Here is a 21,021-nt window from a genome sequence, read left to right as displayed (position 1 = left end):
AAAATGCAGGCGCAGAGCGGCTAACAAAGGTGCTTCTTGGAGGGTAAAATGTCTTATTGCGATATTCGGTATTTAACTCAGTAAGGACACTTACTGGTCCGCGGCCACCATAATAAGTGCTATCTGAATAGTGCTGACAATTAGGAAGGAGCTAGGACAGGAAGAACAACGCTTCCTAGCGCTAATGCAGTTAGCATAGTGTCCTCTGCTAGAAGGCATATGGTTTCCCACAATGCTTTGCGTGACATGATGTATACATTTTTTCTTTACGTGTATTCTGTATGAATTTTTAATGGATTGCCATTAGCTACATTTGTGTAAATTCTGTTTTTTGTTGCTCTTTTCCTGAGGTGCACATGTGGTGTTGTACCTATTGCAGTGGTTATAATTTGTACGTAAATATTTCAGACTGAATTACAAGTAACACTTTTGTTCTGATATTAGATTAATTTCCTATCTCCTCTAGTCTTTTTTCTCTTGTCTCCCTTCACCCCAGCTGGTTTTCATTATCTTAAGTATTTCCATCATGTTTCCACCTGATGGTCCTGTAACCACTAACAACAAAGGCCAGGATTTTCCATCAAGCTCAGCTCTCTACTGATGTTGGTTTATAGGGCAGCATTGTTTGATCAAAGCTTTAAACATCAGACTCCCCACTTTTTCTTTCCTTTCTTAAAAAAAAAACAAATAAAAAATAGCTCACAGCAGGGTAGCCGAGGTCTTCCAGCTTAGCAATGTCACACTCTCTGCTGCTGTACCACCCATCAAAGCATACTGTTGGGTCGCTGCGAAAGCAACGCTCCACTTTCCGATGGTTGTGAGTTCTGACAACGAGATGAGACAGGAGAACGAGGTGGTGGGGGACGCGATCTGCTGACCAGCTTCAATTTGCTACAGACAGCTCCATTTCCCGTCTACGACCTAATAAAAGCCGAGGGCCCTGAGCGGGCCCTGGCTGTCATGGTGGATACTCAGAAACAGAGGCTGTCTTTCACCAGTCTGTGCTGTGATTCAAGGACTCGCTGTCATGCTTAAATCCATCCCAGACAAGAAGATTCACAAAGAAATTGGTCCAGATTTCCACATATTTTCAGAGAAGTTCACAGAAATGTTGAGAAAATTTGCAGAAGCACAGTTTTTATTTTTTGCTTTTAGATCTAATTAAGGTCAGATCTTTTCCAGTTAAAAGATTTGGTATGAAAAAAAAGACAAAATCTAAGGTTAAATCAAGTTTTACAAAAATTTCATGCAAAGAAAGCATTTTTTAAATGGAATTTTGAATTTGATTTTTACAAGTTTTATATTTTCTGATTTTATCTTTTAAATTTTTTCTTTTCAGACTGAGTATTAGAAATATTATACTTTTCAGATCGTATTTTCTTCACTTCTGGGGGCGAGCTTTGCTCTGGAGTGAGAAGAAAAACACTTTTTCTACAGGACATTAACAACAACATTTTTTTGGGGACTTTAATGAATGAGAGTTTAATCTATAAAGCACTTGAAAGTCTTGAAAATAATACAATTTGAAAATCTTAATATGAAAAACAGGAACTAGAAAAAAATTACAGTAAAAAAAAAATAAAGTTTGATGAAAACAAAACCTGAAAAAGTTAAAAATGAAAGAAAAAAACTGAGATTTAATAATTAATTTTGAATATTTTGAAAACATAAAATGTAAGAAAACAGCAAACACCTCTTTTTTGAATTATGAATTTAATTTCAGTTCCAGTTTTAAATTTTTAATGAAAAACCTGTTTTTTGCTTGAACCAATGATGGAACAAAAATTATAGCATATGTTTGCAAAATTAGCTAAAACATTAAACAGTTATTTACCCAAGAACCACATTGAAAGAATCGTTGCCGTTATGTGGAGAAAAATGGAAACACCATTAACATGCATGTAGGTAAATACTATCCTCTGCTTTATTGGAAAAATGGCCTTTAAAATATGGAAAGTTTAAAAAGGATCCCTGATGGCCTTTCTGAGGCATAATGTTATTTAATTTGGTGAAATCAGAGGTTTCTGTTTTTTTATTCATCCATCCATCCATCTGCAGATCATGAAGTCTTTTTTTATCTTTTTTTTTATTAACTGGCTTATTTACTTCTTGTATGTATTTATTTTTCAAATATATTTATTTTATTATTATGTGTATTATTTGGTTCTCTCTCTATGTGTCCAAATTTAAGAGGGTTGTTTTATTTCATTTCACCCTTTATGATTTAAGTTTAAAAATTTCAATCAGACTGAGAAGCAGAAATGTTTGGGTTTAATTTTAGATTTTCTGCAATGTTTTTTTCTTTTTTCTGTTGGATGAAGAAAAAAGGAACTTCCTCCACTGGTTCTGTTTTTTAAAGTGTGCACAGATCCAGGATAAGCTGGTGCAGTGTCCATGGCAACTTGTTTGAGCAACAACAAGAAGCTTTTTGTCCTGATGGGCCACTTTTCTGAGCTCTGCAGTGACTGCTCTCCTTTTTATCCTGCCTCTCTCTCTCTGTGTCCATCACACTAGAGCCTTTTTTCTCTCCAAGTTTTCCCATGGTGCATGGTGTCCCTACATTGGAGGGAGTGTTTACAGGATGTTATCTGTGTCAGTCTCGGCCCCTGGAGTCTCTCTGGAGTGGGTTCTGGTGGAATGCTGAAACGGGATGGAGGAGGAATTTCAAAAGGAGGAGTGACGAGAGACAGGCACAGAGAGAAGGGTGAGGGAGAGAGGGGGGGGGAGGGGGGGGGGGGGTAGTATAAATAAATCCCAAGGAGGCTGGTGCTCATAGGCACAGCTGGACTCCTGGATAACTGGACTGCAGCCCATTGGAATATTTAACCAAAAAAGGTGAGTTTTTAGCATCTATTTAGTACTTTTTTTTTAGAAAGAAAGAAAGAAAGAAAGAAAGAAAGAAAGAAAGAAAGAAAGAAAGAAAGAAAGAAAGAAAGAAAGAAAGAAAGAAAGAAAGAAAGAAAGAAAGAAAGAAAGAAAGATGTAGTTTTGATGATAATTGGAATCATAGAGTAAAAAAAAAAGGCTTTTAATGTCTTTTTTTTGTTGCTAAAATGCCGTCCTGTGGTTTCCTGTTGTCTCTATTAAAGCTTTTTAAGCTCTCTAGCCAAGCATGAAACCCTGACCAGTGTTGGATCAAGTGCTCAGTGAGACTCGCCTTTTTTTGTTATATAAAGATAAGGTTTGGTGTCACAAAGGAAGCTATTTTTTCCAAATGTTATAACACAAACTAAACTATTTCCCAGCATTTAACAGCATATTTTTCATCTTTTCCCATCTTTATGCAATGGAATTAAACTTTTGTTTTACTTTAAATTTCAAATGTTGCACTTTTCTTGTTTTTCATTCTAATCAGACGGTTTACATGCAGTTATTTGTAAAAGGGTTGCTGGCATGTGACTGAATAATGTAAATCTAATCATCACGGTGTTAGAAAAAACAGGCTGTAAAACGACACCATAATGAGCTCATCACCACAAAGATAATTGGTCAGCTTATGAGCTACACACATCTACCTGCATTTTTCTCAACATTTAGGACCAAACAGACAAATTAGACTTTTAGATGATTTGGTGGTAATTAAGTGGAGAATTAACTGTGGAGGTAAGGGTGGAACAAGTGCAGTGGAGGAAATTTTCTCCTCTCACAGTTGGGTGTGCCTGTTCCTGAGCTACGTTTGGGCTCCAGTGAACATAAACTGATTGAGCTCATCTCTCTTGAGCATTTAACGTAGAAAAAACATGGATCATTACTGATATAAACCCTGCTTTTCCCATATTCTGAACATCTGTGTTTGCTTTGGGTCTTGGCTATTGTTGGAGCAGCAACATAACGTCCCCCAAAGGGCCAGCACTGCTAAGTTGGGCAATAACTTACATCATAATTCCTCTGTACACATACTATGTTTGATATTTATAATGATTTTGTGCAGAAGTGACTTGTTTGAGTACCTTTGTGAGCATTTGACAATGCCATCAAGGCCTTAAAAGAAGTCCCTGTCATTAACCGAGGCTGTGAGGGCGCGGCATGAAACTGGATGCCAACATGTGCTGACATGACCAACCGTTGCGTTTACTGTAGGTTTTGTTTGTTAGGGAAATGTCCTCTAGGAAAAAAAACTGTCTCAGTGTCAGCTGTTTACCTTTTCTTTCACACCTACACCAGGAAAACAAAAAAAACAACCTGGTACTTTGTTCTGAAGTTGAAATAAATCACACTATTACGAACTTTACAAGGGTTTCTTTCTTTTTTTTTCATGTTCTTTTCTCCTTTTAGGAACCAACAAACTCTCTGGATTTCTGATTAGATTTAGTTACCGAGACAAACGTAAAGATGAATACTGTGGAAGAATGGCTCGTTGAAAACAGGGACAAGATTGAGAAAGGTGTGGAGATCATGGGGCAGGCCTCAGAGGTGCTGGCGGCCACCGTGGGCCAGCTTCACCCCATCCTGGAGGCTGTTTTCGTGGCTTCTGCTGAGCTACTCAGCAACCCAGAAGGCAAAGAGGCTCGCTACCTGACTCAGCAGTTTGAAAAAGTCAACTCTAAACTGGAGGGAATCCAGGATGAGATTGATAAACTGGCGCTGGAGCTGCAGAAGACGTCAATGAACAAGCAGAACTTTGACCGAGAGGCACAGATTCTTAGTCAGTACGAGAAGTTCCAGGACTTTGTCAATGCCAAGCCAAAGTTCAGGGAGAAGAAGATGGAAAAGTTTATCAACCACTATGAGGCTACAGATGCCGACATGAACTTGGACGCAATCTACAATGCCGTCAAGGGGGAGAACCTCTCAGGAGACCCCATGCTGGAGACGGTGCTCGCCACCGAGCAGAGAGGCAGAAGGGCGGTCGAGGATTTCTGTGCTCGGCTGAAGAAGCTCTTTGTGGTGGGCATCATCTCTGTCATGGGCTACGCCGCACTCAAGGAAGGGACCGTCGGGGAGGAGATGGTGAAGAAGTGGCAAAATCGAATGGAGGACGTAGAGAAACGCATGAAAGCAGCTGTGGATGACTGTACCGTGAACTTTCCCAAACAGGCCAAGCTGGACATGGAGCAGCACGTCCAGGAGAACCCTGGTACAGTCGCTCCCGAGTTCGTTAAATCTCTACTCGATTTGCTCACCAAGAAATATGACTGGGTGAGTTGGTCCGTCAGGGCCTTCAACGACAGAGAGCGCATTTTCTTCTTCAACTGGCTGGCGGGAAAGAAGTACCACGCAAGCGGCGGAGCCAAATGGTTTGACATTCTGACCAAGAACAAGATCAAGGTGATCATCTCGTTCTGCGTCGACCCCAAGCCCATCAACAAGAGTCAGATCCAGGAGGAGATTGGGCAGCAGAAGCTGAAGGGGAACATGATGGCAGTGGCTCTGTCCTTGAACAAGAGCTTCCCCAACTGTCTGGTCCATGCTGTGAGCCATTACAAGGCAGTGGTGGAGACCAACAACTTCCATGAGGACTGTTATTACTTTGGAAAACACAAAGGTGCCTACATCTGTATCCATCCTGAGTAGCTTCCAAGGCAGAAGGATGTGTCCCCTAATCTCTAAAGTGGAGATCTTAGTTAAATCTGTAATAAAAATGGCTATATCTGTTGGTGTATAATCTGCTTTGGGTATTGCTTTGGGTCCCTTGTCTTTCAGGATTTCCTGTTTTTATCCATATATCCAGTCAAATTATGTTTTATAAATCTATCAGAGCCATTACTTTTTTGTAAACTCTGTCATTTGAGTCAATACCAAATAGAAATTCCAAAAATATTTGCTGAATCAGAGATTTAACCTTTGATTAAAACCAACTCTACCCATAGACAACGTCAGCAACAAATCTTAATGGTTGCTTTATGGTGTCTATTGATGTTGAGGGGATTATTTAATCACTGTGATACTAGAGGTATTTTAAAACACGTTATTGAGTGTAAAAGGTAATTAAATGCTGGGTTGATTGTATAAATCTTGGTCTTCTGATCTTCTCAGTTGGTTAGGATTTAAAATGGCTAGTCCAAGAAAGGCCTGGTGCAACGATCCGAAAGTTAAAAACCAAACAGCAAGGATTTAACAAGCTGCTTTAAAAACAAGTTTGTGTCCGATTTGCATCAGAAGGTCATTGATGTCTACAGTTGGTTGAAAAACATATGTACATTTCAAGTAAATGGTATTTTGCTGAAGTTGGTGGAAATGCCATGCCTGAACCTCAGGCTTACTTTTTAGTTTTAAGACGAATTGACGAACCCAACAAGCAAAATGAGTCGCTGAGAGAGTTATGAACTCAAGTTTATCCTGTTAACAGAAAATAAAGAGTAAATAAAAAGGTGTTTTACTTCAAATTTTTAAGAAATTACCTCCGAATAAATAAAGACGCTCTTACAGGTTGCCGGATGTGGCAGCTCTGGAAAACTCATGAAATCCTTTTTCCAACAACATTGAATTCTGTTTATTAAATTCAAACAAAGCTGAAGAACAAAAGCATCCGTTTGAGTTAAACCCAGGTGTTGTTTACTCTCTTATTATGCAGCTGGGAGCAGCAAAGTTAAAGAGCCGGTACAGCAAACCATCTGAAACCACAACATATTGTCTGCTTCAGGCTTTCAGAAGCATTCGATTTTCAGGTCCAGCCAGTTGGTGCTCATTAGAAGCAGCTGTGTGAAAATTGAATTAATCTTTGAGCTCCTGGTTTGTATTCCCAATTAAAAAAGTTAGATTAATGCAGAATTTCCTTCTTACAGGAAATTAGATAAACTACATTAGAAGCTGCAGGACAGGTGAGCGGTGGTCTGTTAGCTGATTTATTGTGTCTATGATTCATTTTGCATTTAAAGTATAAATGTGAAGAAACTGTCTTTTACATGTTTGTTAATTATATATATATATATATATATATATATATAAAGCATCACATACACTGTATTGCCAAGAGTATTGGGTCACATGATGAAATAAATGATTTGGCTGCATTTGTACAAACTTTGGTTTGGTAAAAAAACTTTACTGATCTGTTTTGACGTTAAACCTTTTGGGGTGAATTAAAGTAAAGTCTGAAATTCTGATTTTCTTCTCTGTACGCACACTAAAACCTTATGGAAGATGTTTGATAGTTAAAGTAAAAGTACATCAACAAACTGTACCCGTTATATAAAGAACAGGATGTTTATGGGGTAGGATAGCTAACAATAGAAACGTATTTGTAGATGTCTAAATCTGTAAATTAAAGTCTAAATCGTAAATATTCAACATTTGCATTTCTTCCTTCTTATAATCTGATAGAAACATGCGAGATCTGATCTTTATCAAATTCACAAATTACACATTTTCTTGTAGTAATCAGAAATGAACAAGTTTGAGCCATAAATGTATCAACAGGAATTACAAATTATTACCAGAAGCCATAAAATCACAAGTTTAAGTCAAAAGTTTCCTAGTAGGAATTACTAATTTACAAATGATCATTTTGTAATTCATACTTGTATAGTTGCAAAGTTGTATCTTTACAACTTGTGTTCATATAAAAGACAAATCTTAAACGTATTAATGTTTTTTGACTTTTATTTGAAAATGTACACATTTACGACCGTTATCTTACCCCATACATGTTATTAATGTTAAACTAGACAAATACTTTTGGCAATATATAAAAAAATACAATGTATAAAGATTTGGCAAGCTGTTTAAGACCAAGTACAATCATCAATATGTGTATAATTCACTTTTATTTTTAATAAACAACAGAATAAAGAGTTGTTGTCACCTGGTTTTCATTAATCTACCATTTAAGGACTTAGAAATAAGACAATATGTAGTTTTCTTCTTAGCTATTGTTTTTTTTCTCTCTCTCATTGAAGGGCCTGTTTTTTCAGTTAGGTTGAGGCTGATCTGTTGCCTTTTCAAGAGGAGCAACACCCTTTTTTTCCACCAGTGTGTCTGGGTGTGCCTCTTCCCTGTAACTCTACAGCCACATGACCAATAGGAAGACAAACAGGAGTTTAGATTTCTTCCGCAAACTTTACAAGGTGAGTCCATTTCTGATCCCAGAACATCTCACAGCGCAAAGCCAGGAAAATGAGAGAAAAACATGATCGTTTGGTTCTGGTTAGAAAATAACCGATTCTTCTTATCTGACTTCATTCGGTCTCTGGTTACATAATCCAGCCATTTGCCCCATTTTTGGCGCATTTACCGCATATTTCATAACGAGGTTTGGTTTCCTTGGTTTCAGAAAGGAGACGTTAAGAGTCTGCTGAGTTAATTCCCTGTTTTAGTCTAAAAACGTTGGTGCTTTTAGGGGTTATTTTCTGCTGCCAGCTCATGGTTTCTTTCCAGGAAGTGCCTGTTGGGGCGTTTGGGTCCCTGTTGCGCAGCGCAGAAGCAACTCGGAGCAGATCCGCTGCGCAAACATGCGCTGTTTGTTTGTTTGTTTGTTTGTCTGCGGCCTCCTGCTGTAAACCGACAGGCTGAGAGGACTGATCGATAGCTTTTACATTAACAGCGCGCATTAACAGAGGCTGGAGGGATTTCCGCCTCAGTGGTTTATGCGGGAAGCAGAAGCAAAGCCGGACCGAGTTCAGCTCTTCTCTTCTGCCCACATAAACATGCTGCTGCTCTTATCAATAAAAGAGGCTCTTTGCACAAATCCTTCCCCAGTAAGTTATAAACTATATTTATTTGCGTAAAAGTCACGATCCTACGACGGATTATTTATTTTTCGAGAATAATGTCGTAAAACACCGAGAATAAAGCTGTAATATTATGAGAAAAATGTCCCTATTTGTGAAACTGATGCTAAAGTAGCCTAAAACTTAACATGAAGCTCGACATCAATTCACCTCAGTTTATTTATACAGCTCCAATTCACATCACATGTCATCTCAAAGCACTTTATAGGTCTCCAAATCATCCAGTCAAATTGATTCAATAAGGGAGCTCCCGTGTCAGAGGATGAAGAGAGCATTTCCAGTTAGACACAATCAGAGAAACAGGACTACACTGAAGAACAGGCCGATCTCCAACATCTAGAAACAAAGGTGTTGATGGCAGCAGCACAGCTGATATTTCTCTCCAGGATGGAGTCACAGCCAAACAGGAACAGACCAGATGAAGCTACTATGAGAAAAAGCAGAGAGAGCAGAACGTTAGAGATTGAACTAACAGATTCTGCAGTGGGAGAATAGAGATAGAATGAAGCAGAATGATGAAAAAGGGGTCCCTATGTCCTCCAGCAGACTAAGCCTATAGCAGCAGAACTATAGAGATAGCTCAGGATAACCTGAGCCACTCTAACTATAAGCTTTATCAGAAAGGAAAGTTTTAAGCCTAGCCTTAAAAGTAGACAGGGTATCTGCCTCACCTCATATCATCATTAGAACTCATTTGAGTATTTTGTCTTCAGTACAGGGGACAGGACGTGATCTACAGGGGCACTGGGCCCCGTTGGCCCCTGTCTAGAAGTGCCCTTGATCCACCCTTTTCTCTTTATATTTTTCTCTAAAGGACTTTATTAAGTCTTTTTTGAGCAAAACTTCTAAAATATTCCTCTTTATTGTCGTGCCAGTTAAAAAAAACAAACCTAGAAATAAAGGGGTTTTGTGCCAGAGATGACTAAAAGTTATTTATCCGATTTACTCTCTCCAGTAGGAAATAAACATTTTGTCCCTAAATTCATCCCATCTAGTCTGATTCAAATCTGTATTGGCTCAGGTTAACTGTGTTTTTTTTTTCACTTCTCAAGCTTATAAAACTTAAAGCTTCGCATGAATTTATTTTTTGTTGAATTTCTGAATGAAAGTGTTTATATATATATATATTTATATATTCCTGCTGCCTTAAATGGGGAACCCTCTAAATATTATGACTTAATCAGAGGGATTGTGGTATTTCTGCATAAATAAACAGGAAGGGCTTTTACTTCGGTACGTGTTTTTGGGTGTTTTTGCGATTATCCAGGTAGCTTAACTCTGGGACAATATGAACCTGGAGGTAATTAGACTGGAGACATACGTACATGTGTGATCATTATTATGAAGTCACCTTCAAATTAGCTGGTTATTGACCAGGATGATGAGGTCACCAGCTAAGATCTTTATATATGATATATTTGGTTTATTGAGCTTTTCTTGACGCGATGTTCAAGTCTGTCGTAAAACGTGGGGCCTTTTTTTTTTATCCCCCACTGAACAATAAATACTCGCATCAATATTTGACAAAGGGACGCTGTGGCGCACATTTAATGTCTGCCTGACAATACACAGCGAAACAAAGCTTGGTCTCCCGTACGAGGGGAAAAAGGAAATAAGTCCAGATTTCTTAATGCTTATACATTTTTATGATTTAAGTTAAAGTATAAAACAAATTTTCTCCTGGATAAAAACAGTGTTGGTTATGTATCGGTTGGTAATGATCACTTTACTGCTCTGCTCAGTTCACTCAGCTATATTTAAATGATTAGTAAGTCTGTTGCTTTGGGGCCTGTAAAGCCGCAGGACTCAGTCCTCCTAACAGAATCACACCTTCTAGGTCGAGGATCCAGTTTCTTTATCTGTTTCCACAAAAACAAATCGGCAAAGATGTAGAATAACTGCACTTAAGATAATTAAAGATTCCCCATCTAATTATTTTCTAACAGTCCTGAGTCCGACAACTGGGATGACTCAACAATCCTGTTAGCCTCTTCTTCTCTTTATCCCTAATTTATCTCTATTTTATCCTCTAGGACGTATTAAACGGGTCAGTGTTTTGTAAATAAAATAATTAACTCACAGTCAGTCACACTGGAAACCTAAATACATTAAAATTACACCAGTTTTCTTATTAAACGTAGAGCTCCTGGTCAATTATTTATTTTAAACTTAATTCTGAAATCAGCTGATTTAAATATTGTTGCAAGATTTTTTTTTTTATGTACAATAATTTTTCACCTAGCTTCAGTCCCAGATAAAATGAGGTTTCCCTCCTGAGCTTTGGATTCTTATGTTTCTGAAAATTTGATTTATTCAAAGCTCCTCTGTGTTGGATTGTCTGTCTGAAAGTGTTTCGTGTAAAAAGACAAGCCAGGAGAGGCTGAGGAGTGAGGATGGAGATTTTTCACTCTCACCAAATTAGATCCAGTTTCTCTAAAGGCTTCACCTTCAGAGGGGCACTTTTTGCCTCTTTTTCTAGATGTTCTTGTGGGAAGATTTTTTTTTTTAAGCTTTGTGAATAAGATTTTTTTTTTTTTACTAAAATGTTTTGGGTCTTTGTGGAAAAAATAGTCCTTTACAATTTGTGATCCCTTATAGCTTTTCACGCAATTTATCAAATGATTAATTTATGTGAAGTTAATCTTATCGATGAACTAATGAATTAATTAATAAGCTGGCATTTTTGATTTATTTTGTATCAAGTAGATCTTTATTGTTATTATATTATATTTTATTGTTTTATTACTTATTAAATTAAATATGCTGGATTAAAGAAAATAGCACATAATTATATTTTAATAATTCATTTTAGAATAGAATAGAACAGAATTCAACTTTATTGTCATTACACCGTCACAAGTACAAAGCAACGAAATGTAGTTTGCATCTATTCAGAAGTGCTATACAGGATATTAATATTTACATGTGCACAGAGACCATGTATGTACAGACTATAAATGGTATATATAAACAGAGAGTAATTGTAAGAGGCTATTAAAATCAATAAATATGGAAGCTATATACAGATTATACAGGAAAGTTAGCATATATATATATATATATATATATATATATATATATATATATATAAATTCTGTTACAGCAGAATTTCCCCATTGTGGGACAGTGTAGGGATTTTCTATTCTATTCTATATATATATTAGAAGGGTTATAATACATGATAAATAACGAAGGATGATAGCAGGTAAAAAAAATTGCAGATTATATACAGCTATAGTTGAGAAGTTTGTGTAAGTGATGATGGATCCGAAGGTTGTTGTTTTTTGGCAGCTGTATTAAAAACTGAATAAACAAAAAACTTTTTTTTTACACATTATTACATTTATTTAGAATATATATCAAAAGATGAACATATTGCATAGCTGAATAAGAAAAAATGAATAAAATATGTGAAACACTTCTGTTTTCTGCTGTACAGAAATATAAATTACCATTAAAGACAGGGTATGTCGCTCTGAGATACTGTCAGGATGTTTGCCTCTTTGAGGCAGTAAAGTAGATGCTAACTGTTTTTTAGCTCTCTGTTTTTACTGTTATCTAAATATCAGTTCAGGGAGAGACTGTGCTTTTAAATAGGTTGTAGTTACTTAAAGAGGAATGGTAAAACTTGGCTCTATGAAGCGTTTTCTTCCTCGCTGCAGCTAGTACGGTTAGCAAGCATCTTCATGCTAACAGCTGTTTTCTTAAAGTTTTAAGCATTGGTTAAGTGAAGTCATCAATAAATAACTTTAACACAGTCATGAATGTGTTCGGTCAGCAGCTCTCATATACTTAATAATGATTAATGTTAAATTAGGAACTCCTATAGCTAAGCTAACGTTAGCTTCACTGTTTATATTAAGAAAAGGGAGGTTTAAATAAACTCTTGTTCATACTTCAACACATACATTTACTTTCACAATCAGTTTGCATCTACTAATAAGAATGTTTCCTTTAGTGTCCAGCTTTATGTTTATAAAATTGTCAGTTGGTTGACAGAGATGACTGTTTGATATTAGTCAGAATTTAACTCGTAAAGCGATTAGGCTAAAGATGCTCTGCTAAACAGGAAGAATGCAGTACTAAAGAGAGAAGATTTCCTGAAACGTAGCTCATCACAGCTATTTTTACTTTTAGTTGGTTCCTTGTGACATATTAGTGGCCGAAAAATATTGAATCTGAACAAATGAAAAACCTTTTAGTTGTGTTTTAGATAATTCTGCTCAATTCAGTTTTTATCATGCATATATATATATATATATATATATATATATATATATATATATATATATATATATATATATATATATATATATATATATATATATATATATATATGTATATGTATGTATGTATGTAAGTAAAATTCAAAAAAATTTCTAAATAAATTTTTTTCTAAATAATGATCATCATAAAATGAAATGGTCTCCATTTGTTTATACTGTATCCTGGACAGATGAAGTGCATTGCTTAGCCTCCAGCTGCCTGTATTAAAATCTGTATTGATATTTAAAAAATTTTGTTAGATTTTTTTATTCAGATTAAAAATTACAACCCCTAAAATACATCTATAAATCTTGATCATTCTCATGATCATCCTGAAGCAGCCTCACCAAAAATACATGTTTTATTGTCATTAAACGTATACATGAATGAAAAATAGGTTATTGTGGCCAGCATAAAAATAATCTGTCCTTTAATAAAATTATAGTGAAACCTAATCGGAATATATTTTCACAATCAAAAACTTATTTTCTATTCATGTGTACATAGATACAACTATGCTTTGTGTGTTGAATAACAGTTATTTTTTATTGGCATGATGTTTAATGTAAATTTTAAAGTCAATTTTTATTTAACTTTTTCACATTGGGATAATTTTCCTTTGTAGAAATTGTACAATAAAGATTACATCGACAGTGTAAATGTTACTCTTCAGTGCATCTTTATAGCAGTTTTAAAGCTTGCATCCAATTTTTTATTTATTTTTTTTGGGGGGGGGGCAATATCAATGTCTTTCATGGAGTCCCAAATTCCTGGCGACACCCCTGCTGAAAGCTAAGTAACTTAAGGGTATAATGGTGTCTGGAAACATAGCTGAGTTTTGTTTTATGCTCTAAATACTGAAGCCAACAGCAAGGAATCAGAGTAATGCTAACAGAAATGGGAATGTTTGAAAGTTTGTGTTTACATCTAACATCTGTAATGAGATGCTTGCGTTCCGGAGTGGGCGTCTGCAGATCCACCTAAGTGGCGTCTGACAGCTGCTGAGGAATGGTTGCTATCTTCTCCGTGCAGCCCAGTGCGGATCGAGTAGATAAACCCCAGGATCTGCAGAGGGGGGGAGACAAACGAGCTGACAGATTATTTTCCGTTGACTTGTTTCCGTGGTTACTTGCTGAGTTTCACTTGAAAATGCACCAGCTGGTCCAGCAAGTTTAACCTCTGGTACTTAATCATTTCCCATGCCCACTGCTCTGATATCGACTGAGGAAGGGGGGGACTGTGCAGTAAAATAAGCTGAAATAAAACCAGTGACTGCAGCTTCTTGTGAAAATGTGACGTAGAGAAGTAGCAGGAGGCGGTGTGGCTCAGAGGGTTTGCTCTGTAATGTAATTCTCTGCGATAATTTGATTTCCTCAAGTTGACTGTTTTCAGGTTTGCAGACGGTACATGTCTGGACATGTACAGGGACTTAGTCAGAGCTGCGCTCAGAGTCGGCCTTTTTTTATCTGGATGCTGGCATCTGGGAGAACATTTTAGTCCTGGATTTTCCATCTGCAGTCGACTTCTGTTAAAGTGAAACAAAGAAAAAAAGAAACAAAACATCTTCACAGAAATAATAAAAGTAATTAGGACTGAGAAAAGCTTTCAAAACATGTAACCTTAACAGCTTTCAGAGCCTCACATTGTTTTAATCCTTTTGTTTGGATCATAACTGAACGGCATCCAAACCAGAAACAGTTTTAGTACTCTACTAGTTAATGAAAGTTAATGTATGTTTTGTTTTTATAAAACACCAAATTATCCCCAAAATTATTTCCTCATCACCTGCCAGGAAAGTCCAAAGATTTTAACATATTAAGCTGAACTCAGAAACTATTTTAGCTTAGAGCAAATGATGCATACGTTTTGGATAAGCCTCCCTACGGAGGGTCGGAAATGCCTCATAGTTAATGTTTTTTTTTTATACAGTTGGTGATAAATGGAAAATAAATTAATTTTATCCAACGATATGGTCTGCTACTATTCTCTGAGCCTTTCTCCTTGTTCCGTCTTTGTAGATGCAGGCTCCTGGGGTTTCCCTTCAATTCAACCAGACATTCTCTCAACTTTAGCCCCTTTTTCCACTAAAAGTTCCAGGCTTTAAATTCCCCGACTAATTCGTCATGTTTTTATTTCCATTTACTCTGAAATTCCCTGGGACAATCATGCCAATCAGCATAGTGACATGGTTGCCAAAAAATGTAAACAACACCACATGTTGGAGCACCATCATGAACATAGAGTAACACAATGGCCGTTTCTCAATTCACGAGAACGCCAGTAAGGACTCATGTTCTCCCCAAGTATGTTCTTGAAAGGAACACAGGAAAATTCTGACTCTGGGAGAACGGGAGCACGCATCTTAAATATGGGTCAGTTGGAGCAGAAACGTACTGATGACATCACCAAACGCTCAGCTTGTCTGGAGCTGCATTTCACCTCCTGTTATTAATAGTCTCTAGATAATAATAAATACTTTATTGGGGGAATAATAATTAACCCAGTCAGATAAACACAAATTAAATGAAAATTTTGCCAAATAAATAAAAACAATTGCCATCAGAGCCAGCAATCCTTCACACACGGCTATGCTGAGAGAGCGCTGCTGCAGACGGGCTGGTGTTAGCCCTGGCTGCGTTAGCCTCGGAGATCCACTGGTTGCTGCTGTCTTCTCAACTTCGGAATTTTTTTAAATTACGCATTAAATCAGTAAATGGGCCATATAGTGACACTAAAAGTATGATATTCTCACCTCAAATGATCTTAAAACGTAGTTTTATTGAACAACGGCAACAGAAAAGAGAACCTTTAACTTGATACTCTGAGCTCTGTGAGTGCTAACCTGGAAGCTGCTGCTGCTGCAGTGCATGCTGGGACAGCTGTCAGTCTGAAGAACGGACAAGTCTGCTCTGATGCATGCTGGGTAAAGAGGGAGGGGCAGAAAAAAAGGGGACTTTGTCCGTTCTTCGGTTTTGTGTTCTTGTGAATTGGAACAGTACTAGGCCTGAGGATGATGACGTTTCATGAGTACATGAGAATGCACAAGTACACATACTGAGAAACGGCCATTGTTGGGCCGCACACACGGTTACGGTATGAAATGTCTCTCCACCTGCTACCTGATATAATAAAAACATGTAAGAACAGGACATTTAGTCCAACTACAGTCCATGTCTGAGAGCTCTTCTTGTCTAACGGCCTCCAGCCAGGACACAGTCGAGTCTTTTCTGGCTCCAGTGACAGTGCATGCTCGCCTCTGTCACAGCATCGCATCCAGCTGGTCATTCCAGTGGTTTGTCTGGCGGTCTTATCCGCTACGATAGTTGTGGTCATTCAGGCTCTTATAGTCCTGCTTCATTTTCTTCAGCTTGTCCCGCACCTGCTTTGTGGTGTGCAGAGCCTTTATTTCGGCCAGTCTGAATGCAATCGGGGCGTAGATGCTGTTATTGCGCTTCACCGACTTAAAAAGTCCCGCTATAGGTCCTCCTCAGCAATAAAATAAAAGTGCCAGCACCTAATCATCCATGATGAGGTCTGCTCCATCATCAAGAAATTAGATATCGGTAAACTGCAGTAGTAGCCATTCAAAATTTCCCCTCCTTCCTTGCTGGGGCCTTGGATGGTCCTTGGCTAGTCCCCTATAATTCCTTTTTAATTATCTTAAATATTCTTTCTGTCATGGTTTGTGGAAATTAAGGCCCCGTCCACACGAAGTCAAAACGAACATGAAACGCTAATATTTTCCAGAACATTTGTCGTAAAGACGGAGACATAAAATAAATGTGATCGTCCACACGAATGCATGAAAACGCTGCAAAATGTATGCCAGGCCTGTAAGTGGCGCTGTCGTGCCAAAGCAAAAATAGGCGACGAAATGTTGGGCATGCGCACTAATATTTATACATGGTTGCCCTGCGGGTCCATTTTCGTGGTTCATTCAAATTCAGGTGCTGAACTATGTCGTCGATATTGCTCTGTTCTTCCTGGAGATATTCCAGAAGAAGAAGATTCTGTTGTAAGCCCGGCAGCAGGGTGATTAGCATGAGCAGCAACCATTCAACACAGTACGGCGCCATTGTTGTTGTGATACTGTGTCGCGCATGCCTGTTTAGAGGCGACGCTATGACGCATGCGTGTAAAAAAAAAAATGCGGTTAGAGTTTAAAGATGGAAACGCGAAAACGGCGTTTCAAAATCTTCCCACTCTGAAGGCTGAATAAAAAAAAGATCGTTTACAGACCCCGAAACGCCGGCTTCGTATGGATGAGAGGCTGGTTTGGTGAAAAATTTGTGCGTTTAGGCCAGGGTTCGGCTTCGTGTGGACGGGGCATAAGATCTAAAGAGAAGCGTTATCTTCTGGTCAGACCCTTTAATTCAGTGAAAGGGTGGAGTCAGAGTGAAAATATATTCATGGCCATGAGAAGACCAGTGATTGGAAGTTGGAGGGGATTTTGCTGCTATTCGACTGGCTTTTCACTGGGAAGGGCCATTTTGAATGGCTGCTACTGTACATAACAGCAAAACCTGTGTGTGATGACTTTAACAAAACAAAACACAGATTTAAAGATGGGCGATGGAATGAAAAAGAAGCCAGACAGTCCACCAATCACTGGTCACTGCAACCCCGCCCCCCCAAAAGCCTGATTAAGCAGAGGGCCCCTTGGTTACGCAGTTCAAAGGGAATTTTTCCTCTCCACTGTCGCTACCAGCATGCTTAGTGTGAGGGATTGCCTTCAAGTCAATCAACTGGTTTTCCTTAGATAGAAAACGTTGAATCAATCTGACTGGATGATCTGGTGAACGGTAAAATGCCTTGAGATGACATGTGTTGTGAATTGGCGCTATAGAAATAAACTGAATTGAATTGAGGGACCAAAACCCCATGAAAGGAAAGCACAGATAATGCAGATTAGTCGGGTAATTCTACATTTCGAGAAGTCACAGACATTTGAGCAGCTGTGAAAAAGGGGCACTTATTTAACTTGGTTAACTCAAGTGACAAAACTACGCACAGAGGTCAAAGGTCAAAACATCCTCAATATAAGCAGAATACAAATACACAAGCTCTAAAATCAGTCAACACCAAGAAAGCTTAATCTTCTAAGAAGGCGCACCTGAGTCTCTGTTAAAATTTATTAATGAAAATAAAAGCAGAGAAGCTCAGGTGACTGTCAGTGAATAAACCCGGATATGTTAAAGTCTCCACCCAAATTGGAATACGGTCTTTGGTTTCTACTGAAATCCCTCTGATTTTAGAAACAAATCATCTTCAGAAAAGACCAATACAATCACAGTATTATATTGGTTCTTTCCTGTTTGTATAATAAAATATACATAAAATGAACTATCTCTATAGTTATGCTGCTATAGGCTTAGACTGCTTGAGGACATAGGGACCCCTTTTTCATCATTCTGCTTCATTCTATCTCTATTCTCCCACTCTGGAGAATCTGTTAGTTCAATCTCTAAAGTTGTGCTTTTTCACATACTAGCTATGATCTAGTGAACTGTAAAGTGCCTTGAGATGACATGTGTTGTGAATGGCCGCTATATAAACTGAATTGAATTCAATTGAAAATAATAACACCAGAATATTTATTGTTCTGTAATGAACTCCAGAAAACCAGCAACAGATCAGAGAAACTGTTGGATTCTTGTTTAAAAATATGCAGCTTTTCTCCCATCCTGAATGTTGAGTCTCTCTAATGTTTAACAACTGCATCCATTAGCATGACATAAAACCAGTTGGACCCATAACGGCGTTACGTCACTCCTGAATTCCCTCAGCTCTGCTGACTCAACCCTAACTGGGTGTGACCAGCAGCTTAACCTGAATCTCACTCTGCTTTTTGTCTTTGCCAGTTTTTACAGTTCTGCTAGAAGACCAAGGAAGCAGAAGTACAGCAAAACCTTTACAGAGCTGTAGGTACAGGTAATGGAACCACTTTTAGCAACTCTTTACTCTCTGCTACTTTAAACATAAAGGTTTCCAGCATTGAACAAACTGTTTACTGTTTCTATTCATAGGAGCAGTTCGTAAGACCTACCAGGCGACGATGGAAAACCAGTTACAGAAGCTCGTAGCGGAGAAGAAGGACATGGTGGAGACTGTGATGGAAGTGTTCGAACAGGGAGCCGAAGTGGTGGCCAGCATCGCCGGGGACCTATTCCCCGTGTTTTCCATCGCCGCTCCGATTGTCAAGCTGGCTCTGGACAATGTGGAAAGCAAAGAGGCCGCCTTCATGAAGGAGCAGTTCCAGAAGGTCCGTGACCGCCTGGAGGTGGTCTCCGAGGAGCTCCAGCGGATCAACGACGAGATCAAGAGGAGCGGAGTGGATGCCGCGTATTTCTCCGTGGAAGAAAACATCACCAACCAGTTCAGGAAGTACATGGACATCCTTAACGCCAAGCCTAAGTTCAGGGAGGTGAAGAAGAAGCTTTTCCTGGATCATTTTGCCAAAACCGGTGGAGACAAAAACCTGAACACCCTCTACAACGCCGTGATCGGAGACACTTTTTCTGGAGAGCCTATCCTGGAGATCATCCTGAACTACGAGGAGAAAAGCCGTCGGCCAATGGAGGACTTTTGCGCTCGGCTGAAGAAGCTCTTCTGCGTCGGGCTCATTGCGCTTTTAGGGCACGCTGCTCTCAAAGGGTACGACGAAGACGAGGCTCTGCTCAAAGAGTGGGGGGAAAAGATGAACACCGTCCAAGCTAAAATGAACGCCATTATTGAAGACTGCATCGTCAGCTTCCCTAAGCAAGCCGAACTGGATTCCCGACGACTGGTGAGGGACGAGGGGGGGCTAACCAACCAGGAGCTAGCTGACGCTATCATCGAGAAGTTAAGAAAGAAGTATGACTGGGTGAGTTGGTCTGTGCGCATCTTCAGGTCTCCCTCAGGCCTGTTTGCCAGCAAGAAGGTAAACGACTGCCCGACCGGGAAGAGTCGCTTCCGAGTTCCCACATCCGACGAGAAACGTAACGTCTGGGTGTCGTACAGCTCCTCGCCTGAGCCCGTGGATAAGAATCGCATCCAACAGCTGATCCAGAGTCAGAAGAAACTGGACGTGGTTTCCGTAGCCGAGTCACTGTTCGAGAACTTGCCCGGCGACTGTGTTGTCCACAGCGTGAAAAGCAGCAAAGATCTAGCCTGCACCTGGAGCTTCAAGGATGAACTTCATTACTGGGAGGAGCACAAGAACTTTTATCTCTGTGTTCATTCAGCTTAAAGCTTGAAATAAAAAAAAGAAAGTCATTGATGTATTTTTCCTGTTTGCACATAGTAAAGCAATCTGCCGCCGCCACTTTCCTCTGGCTTTACCCGTGAGATATTTCACTTTCTGTGCCTTAAAATGTTTGGATGAAGGTTGAGTAAGTGTCTTCTGTGCTGCTGGATTCAAACTGAGATTTTCTCATGAGGACATCAAGCTAACAACTGCTCAGATTAAGGCCATTCAGGAAGGAACTTTAGACATCAACGCCTGGTTCACAAGGCAAGACGCCAAGATGCCCATTTTGGTTTGATTATTATGATGGCCCCTAAGATAATAATATGATTTGTGTTGTGTGTTCGGAATGATCTGGGCTCTTTATAAAGACGTCGGCTCGGCTTCGACCCTAAATCAAGAATATCCTAGGTGTGTTTGTGTTTGTGGGGCTTTCTGAGGGCAGACAAGAACACAATCTGCTGAATATGACATGCAGCCAATCCAAAAAGGGTTCTTTTAAACGTAGGCTTTCCCTCGAGAGAATTTTTCGTGCAGGTTTTAAAGGTTTACCTGCTTCTGCAAAGCTGATTTTCATTGATTGCTGATTAACAAGCTTTTGCTGAACTGCAATCATCAGAATCAGCTGTGCTAAAGCTGGGAAACCTGTAAAACCTGTAGGACAGCGGCCCTCCACGATGCCTTTTTTTAAAGTAAAATAAAAAACTTACCAGTTTAGAGAGATTACTGCCTTTCCTTCTCTATTAAAATTCCTCCACAAAGAACCTCAATCACTTCTTCGTCCTCGTCGGCCATGTTTTATTCCAAACTCATGTTTGATCTGGAGAGGTTTTAACATCTGAATGATCTGAAGATAAG

At 38.8% G+C, this 21,021-nt stretch overlaps 1 protein-coding gene across 3 annotated transcripts; it reads left to right on the top strand.

Moving 5' to 3' along the window:
* The first annotated feature begins 2,729 nt into the window (after positions 1-2,729).
* Positions 2,730-20,192, top strand: LOC119780933 (protein rapunzel-like). 3 transcript variants are annotated; one of them, XM_038281183.1, is made up of 4 exons: positions 2,742-2,835; positions 7,839-8,006; positions 18,797-18,856; positions 18,965-20,192. In XM_038281183.1, the coding sequence occupies exon 4, from the start codon at positions 18,991-18,993 to the stop codon at positions 20,164-20,166; it is 1,176 nt and encodes a 391-aa protein (XP_038137111.1). In that variant the 5' UTR covers positions 2,742-2,835; positions 7,839-8,006; positions 18,797-18,856; positions 18,965-18,990; the 3' UTR covers positions 20,167-20,192. The 3 variants fall into 3 exon arrangements, with proteins under 3 accessions (XP_038137110.1, XP_038137111.1, XP_038137112.1); XM_038281184.1 differs by lacking the exon at positions 7,839-8,006 and having other exon boundaries at positions 2,759-2,835; XM_038281182.1 differs by lacking the exons at positions 7,839-8,006; positions 18,797-18,856; positions 18,965-20,192 and adding an exon at positions 4,276-7,098 and having other exon boundaries at positions 2,730-2,835.
* Positions 20,193-21,021: the final 829 nt, after the last annotated feature.

This window comes from Cyprinodon tularosa, unplaced genomic scaffold, assembly GCF_016077235.1.
Source record: "Cyprinodon tularosa strain WSP-4 unplaced genomic scaffold, ASM1607723v1 ctg168, whole genome shotgun sequence".
NCBI classification, from domain to species: Eukaryota; Metazoa; Chordata; class Actinopteri; order Cyprinodontiformes; family Cyprinodontidae; genus Cyprinodon; species Cyprinodon tularosa.
The sequence above is the reverse complement of the archived record's forward strand: the minus strand, read 5'-3'. Positions and strand labels throughout refer to the sequence as shown.

What these genes read in the sequence shown, in the direction of transcription:
- LOC119780933 (XM_038281182.1), top strand. Translation starts at nt 4,333, where the DNA reads ATGAATACTGTGGAAGAATGGCTCGTTGAAAACAGGGACAAGATTGAG.